At 39.9% G+C, this 6,471-nt stretch overlaps 1 protein-coding gene across 1 annotated transcript; it reads right to left on the bottom strand.

Annotated features, from left to right (window-relative positions):
* Positions 1-2,201: 2,201 nt before the first annotated feature.
* LOC137946911 (NAC domain-containing protein 35-like) lies at positions 2,202-4,166 on the bottom strand. Its single transcript, XM_068793192.1, has 3 exons — positions 3,848-4,166; positions 3,419-3,687; positions 2,202-2,953 (listed from the first exon to the last, which is right to left on the bottom strand). The coding sequence occupies exons 1-3, from the start codon at positions 4,044-4,046 to the stop codon at positions 2,324-2,326; spliced, it is 1,098 nt and encodes a 365-aa protein (XP_068649293.1). The 5' UTR covers positions 4,047-4,166; the 3' UTR covers positions 2,202-2,323.
* Positions 4,167-6,471: the final 2,305 nt, after the last annotated feature.

Below are 6,471 nucleotides of genomic sequence, written 5' to 3'. Positions count from 1 at the left end.
TGACCTACCATTGTATTTGGAATAAAAAAATAGGATTTACAAGTGACCTATGTGGGCGTAAATCCCTATGTGAGCAACATTGTAATTGGCTTTAGAGACAACTTACTGTAGATGTCGTATGACATCCCAAACTTAGTGGAGCCTTAAGGTGCTAAAAACATCTTGAAAGTGGGACTAGCAATCCGTAGAAGGATTCAGAACCACCTAAAAATTTTTTTTTGTACTTGATATATGATTGCTTCCGCCTATATTTTAATTTTTGTGAACAAACATAAATTATAAGATTGACCTTATATTTTTATTAATTGAAAAGATAAATACACATACACAAGGATTAACCAAAAAGCTAAAATTATTAGAAAAAGTTAAAAAAAACCTATTCAGCCCCCTCCCTCTATCTTTGCTCCTCTCGGAATCTTACTAATCTTATTCTTGTAACTCCCAATGTCCAAACCAACTCCAAGAGTACACCTTGAAGTCGATCTTAGTCATTATTGAAGCTTACCATAGGTGCCCTACAAGACCTAATATTAACATGTCATGATACATCCTACTCTTTTAATATTGTATTAGAATCTATGCATGCACCATTTGAATGAACCTTCTCCTTAGTCAAAAGCATTATTTCCTGGTGGCGCAGTCATGGTTGCATCATGGACACCCAAATAACAGCTTATGGAGTCCCAATCGTGAATGGTGGCTGAATGTGGTGCCATAGCCACCACATGTGCTGAAATAGCCTGGTTGCAACTTCTTAAAGAAGCATACATTTTCCTTGTTCTCCAATTTGGCTATGTGATCACAACTTAACTGCAACTTGTTCAGTCATTTCTCATTAATGCTGTAAACACATTAGTATAGACTACCATTTTGTATGAGAAAAAACTTCAGTAAGTTTTGTTCAAGTTTGACATGTCCTTAACATTGATCAATCAGCAGACATCTTCACAAAGCCATTATCTTAAAACTATCTTCGTCTCATCTTCTCCAAGCTGAGTGTTCTACCAGCCTCAGGTGTGAATCATTCCTTCACAATTGGAGAAAATAACTTTTCTATCAACAAGTTAGAGGTTAGCACAAATCAGACAGGTTCTCTCAATCAAATACACAGGCCTAAACACCAGCTCAGACAAAGGCAAACCACAACTAGATTCAAATAATGTGGCATCCTCCACCTTTTCTTCTCATCTTACTTCCTATTCCCTACTCCCTACTATAAGCAAAGCTTCATCTTAGGCCACCCTTTTTTTTTTTTTCTCGAACTTCAAATTATGGGGCACAGATATAAGCAAAATGTTGACTAGAACCAACTCACATGAGATGACCCAGCCCTAGCCTTGCTGATTATGTAAATTTTGCTGTCGAATATGAATAAACAGGACAAGAGTGCAACATTCTGAAGTGAGAATAAGTATGTGGAAAACCTTCTCTGAACAGTTTTTGTTTGTAATTATAGAGGACTTGTATTTGCTGAAACAGAAAGAATGCAAAAGCCTTTGAAACATGATTCTGTGAGTGGCTTTTTAAGTGGATTCTATTTGATAGATCAATCGCTGCATCTTATTCCAGAGGCTCCACATTTTCTTGTTTTGGCAAATCCCAACCTTTTTGATGGTCAATTGAACTCATTGAGACACGAGGAAGGAGATAATCAAAGTAGAGAAAGAGACTCAATCAGGGAGAAGTAATTCTCTTTTAACTATGAAACTCAGTAGTGGTAGAAAAAATATTTCTAAGCATTTCAACGAGATTGAAAAACTTTTCCATCAACCAAATCCTTATCATTTAGAACATTGCAAAATTCTGTGTGGAAAGGATTCTTCTGCGCATAAAATCTCCTACTATCGAAGGCACCTGTGGCACTTTTGCAACAAAACAAGCGGCCATGGATCTGAAACTACAACCCCTAGCATTGTAAAGAAGAAGAAGAGAATACAGAACCCCAACTGCACTGGAAGCGCAGTCGCCTAGTCGTTAGGCGATGAATCAGTTGATACGCTACCCACGGTTCTCCACCCTGACCAGAATACTACCATCAGAGCACAACCCAAAAGCTTGAAACCTCCCGTTTTCCCATTTTCATGGCGGAAGCCACCCACATACTGTTTCCAAAAAGATAAGATGAGATATCTTCACAGACAGGTAAAATAAGGATATCAGTTAATCTCATTTCCAGTGGAATCAATATTTATCGTCTTTAAGATACATGAGATGTGCTTAATTTTTTCGGAAGCCTAGACTAAGCTTACAGATACTAGGACAGGTAATTTGTAGTGTAATAAAAGACATTATTTCAACCATATATGTTGAGATCATGGATCGATCATTTGAAGTTGGCGAAGTCTCTATGAGCTTCTGGGATGGTATTCCACTGCCATAGCTTGTCCTGAAAAGAAGCTTGGACTGACTGGACTGACGGGACTGAATGGTTGGGGATGAGATGGAGAGGAAGAGGTTCTGTCTGGGTTGAAGAAAGCGGAAGGTACTGAGCGGCGGGATGGTTATGCACTTCGAAAAGCTGCTGGAAATCAACGAGTTTGTGAAGCTCATCCACAGCGTTGACGGGCTTGGTAGAAGACGTAGAGCAAGGAAAGAAGACGCAGTTGGTGGAAGGAGAGCCCGTTTGGTTGGGCTGTGTCTGAGTTACTGTTTCTCCTTCTTCCAGCATGGCGGCGGGCATGGTTCCGAAGGCAGCTCTACCCTTCTGCGCACCGAGCATGGACCCAGCCTCGCTGCTGCTGCTTGTGCCCACTTGGTGTAACATCTCCATTTCCATAGACAGGGAATGTAATCTGAGCGCCGGGGAGGAGGGCGTCACCGGATGACCGGTGTTTCTGGTCTTATCAGTTTCAGCACGTTTGGACGATGAAGGTTTCGTAGAGGCTGAAGCAGGCAGAGATGAATGTTCTTCCACTCCAGCTCTTTTGTAGACTCGGCAGAGCGAGATCTCCGCCTGTTAAAGCACCAGAGAGTCACGAAATGATTAAATAGATAAGAAAATCTCCGAGAAACAGATGACGGAATCAATTTCCGCCCAGTCGCCATTAAAGCAGGAGTCCTTTGGTTCATGGGATTCAGCTGAACTACTAATAAGTAATAACATACTTTCTGGGATTCCTTGCTGTATAGATCAGGTCACCCACACCAAGCGATAAAGGAAAATTTAGTGAAGAGAAAGCCGAAGCGAAAACGGGAAAGAAAAAAATAAAAAAAAATCTGAGTCGAACGAAAGGTATAAACAGGGAAAAAAGGGCTTAAAAGCCGCAGTTCTTCCATGAAAAACACTAAAAATATTCATCTACTTCGAAAGAAAAAAAAAAAAAAATGATGCAGCAAAGTGGGGAAACTGTCAGCCCTATTCAAGGCTTGGAATAGAAGATTAGAGAGAAGGGCCGGTATGTTCGCTAAGCTTTGTAACCTTTTGGTACCGATCGGTTTCCTGCTGAGGCAGTCTGTATTCGTTCATAATCCAACTCGTCCGGATTCCTTTGGGAGCTTTTCCATAGTAGAAGACGAGCGTTTTCTTCAGGCCGATCGATTTAAAGCTTTCAGTTCGGATCATCCGGTCAGCGCCAGTAGCCTTCCAATAGCCCGAAGTCGTCACGCGATTGGGTCGATCTCCGTTTCTATACTTACGATCTCTGGGCACATAAAAGTACCATTCTTTCTCCCCGATAGTCGCCAAAGCTGTCATGGAAAACGTCTGGCTCAGTTAAGAAGACGACGAATTCGAGTAATAAACTAATTTTAAGGAAGATTTCAGTCCAAAACGAAAGAGAAGCAACAATAATAACAATAAAGAACGAGAAGAAGAAGAAGGAAAATGGGTTGAAGGATTTCAGATCACCTGGAAGCTCCCACGGATCATAACGGTAAAGATCGAGGAAGGTGATGAGCTCGACGTTGAAGCGTTTACCCTCGACTTTTCGTCGAAGATAAAACTCAACAAGCTCTTCCTCCGTTGGGTGGAATCGGAACCCCGGCATAACAACGTCTAGCTCGTGGTCATCTTTATCTTCCCTGCTCATTGCTCTATCAATCGCCATACACCCTCTTTCTCCTCCACTGGATTTCACTCGCACTCTGCTACCGGTAATTGACTTGGGAGACAGTCCCAGTTCATCATTCCTTGCAGCTCTAACTTTCTGACTCTTTTATACAACGAACTCGTACCCTTTTTCGCCCTTTTTCTTGCAAGTGGAAGCAGAAGATAAGAATCAGTTAATAGCCTTCAAACCCTAAAGAATTAAGGGTGCTGCTTCTACCGTCTGTAATCTCTCTCACTCCATTTCTTCTGCTGTAAATTTGGTTACTAGGGGTAGAAGAAGGGTATGATTTGGAGAAAGAAAAGATTTGCTTAGGTTTCAGGGCATACGCGAAGGGTCCAGCACTATGGAGTTAAAATGAGAAAGAGACATTTCGAGAAGACGAGACAGGTTGGATCTCTTTAGCGGTGGGAGGCCTCCTCTAGTCTCTTTCCTTTTTTTTTTTTTTTTTTTTTTTTTTTTTTTTTTTATTTTTCCCAATAAAAAATAATTTTACAGTTTACGGACTCCTCCATTCCTAGTTATCCACAAAGTGGAAATCTAACGAAATTTCCTTAGACGTGTCTTAGCATGAAACAACAATCAGATCGATCTATTCATATTGTGAGAAGTCTTTCAGAAAACAACAATCAGATCGATTGAATCGGTTATTTTAAACAGAGCTTTGTTCATTTTAAGAATCGGAAAAAAATCATTTCATTTGAAAATTTTATTTGACGTACATAAGAAAGAATGAAATGTATTCGAATGGATAAAGGAGCTACTTTCGTGTACGAAACTACGTTTACCCAGGCAGTCAACTGGCTACGTCAGATGTTTGGTTGCACAGCCTCTTCCAGAAAGCTTTTACCGAACACTGGAAGGACTTCAACTGATCGACGTGTTTCAAAATCAAAATCTCACCATACTCTAATAATTTAATTGGAAATTTCCTCTTATTCAGCCTTTCACATGCTTAATTTCCACAGAGCGTAAGTATATTAAGATTTCGAGTGTTTTTGGTTAATTTCCCTCTGTAGTTGATGCATCACCGGAGTAAAAGAAGAATACCAGAATAGGGAAAAACCGGTAAATACAGAAGATATTTTCTGGGTCAACAACGGATCGGTGTCTTTCTCAAAACCAGATCCCGGCCACTTGTTATAATTTTCTGTTCATTTCCGCAAATCGGATTTTCCGGAATGAAACGATATAGATTTCAGAAATTGTTTGCAGAAGAACGAGTCGTCTTGATGTGACGCATCCTTGGTGAATGCGAATACGAACTAGTTACAGGCAGAGAAAGAAGGAGAAGGAAGCACGCGGAGAGGGGAGGTGGCCAGAGTCTAAAACTTTAGAGGAAGAGACAGAAATTGTCATATGCGAAAGGAGAAAAGGTTTGACGTTGGCAGAAATGAGAAATTCCTCATAGAACGAAGACAAGATGTTGATAATGATGGTGAGGGCTGTGGGTTCTGTAGAGGTCAAGAGAAACCCGTGAGTACTCTCTGGATGATGGGACGACGACGAGATAACCTTTTTTTCTTTTTCCTTTTTTTCTTTTCTTTTCTTTTCTTTCTTCTTAGCTTTGTTTGTTTTTAACTTCCCATAACCTCACAATCTTCTGCAGAATGCCTTTTTGCATTTAATTGAAGATGACAAGAAGAAGCTGTTTGGGTCCGGCTTTGTAATCTCTTTCTTCAAGCTCCACCGCTCATGTCTCTCCTCCATTCTCCTTTCTCTTTGGCATATAAGAACGTGGTCGGGAGATGCTTTTTTCACACAGAACTGTTCTTCACGTATCTTTATGTAAACGAAACTATTTTCACAATTTTGAAAAGGTAACTCTGGTTTTCAATATCAAGAGAAGTAATTTAATACGTGAAAAATCAGCCATAAGAACTAAGAAGCATGGAGTTGCAGATAAGCTGGCCGTGAACCGGCCATTGAGATGACATGAATATGACATATACCTCTCATGCATGTTCTCTTCCTCTCTCGATTTCTCATTTTTATCTTTAGTCAACACCTTCACACGGATACTTTTCTATTTGACCTAGCTCAGTCTTCTGTTTTCCCTCTCCTACAATAATATAAGATCAAATAATGAGTTGGGTTCAACTTCCTTAGAACAACTACCTTTGAAATTTAGTAGGAAATCACAAAAAAAAAAAAAAAAAAACCCAACAAATTTATACAGCACCAAATGAAGAGAAGTATTGGCAGTTGTTAATGTCGATTTCACCCGAAAACCCTAATCGGGAGTTTTCTTAATGAATTATTTTTTTCACCGTTCTGAAAAACTCGAGCATGTTTCTTTCATCATCTTCATCTAAAGATGAGAAAAATTGCAGCATTCTTTCAAGTTAAAAGTGAACCTTGAAATATTTTAACTGAGGTCCAGTTTCTTGGATGCCAAAGGGGATGTTTGTTTTCTTCCAACCAT

Source organism: Aristolochia californica, unplaced genomic scaffold (genome assembly GCF_029961685.1).
Source record: "Aristolochia californica isolate CCGP_79_NKW_82.1479 unplaced genomic scaffold, dmAriCali1.0.hap1 SCAF_12, whole genome shotgun sequence".
Taxonomy (NCBI): domain Eukaryota; kingdom Viridiplantae; phylum Streptophyta; class Magnoliopsida; order Piperales; family Aristolochiaceae; genus Aristolochia; species Aristolochia californica.
The sequence above is the reverse complement of the archived record's forward strand: the minus strand, read 5'-3'. Positions and strand labels throughout refer to the sequence as shown.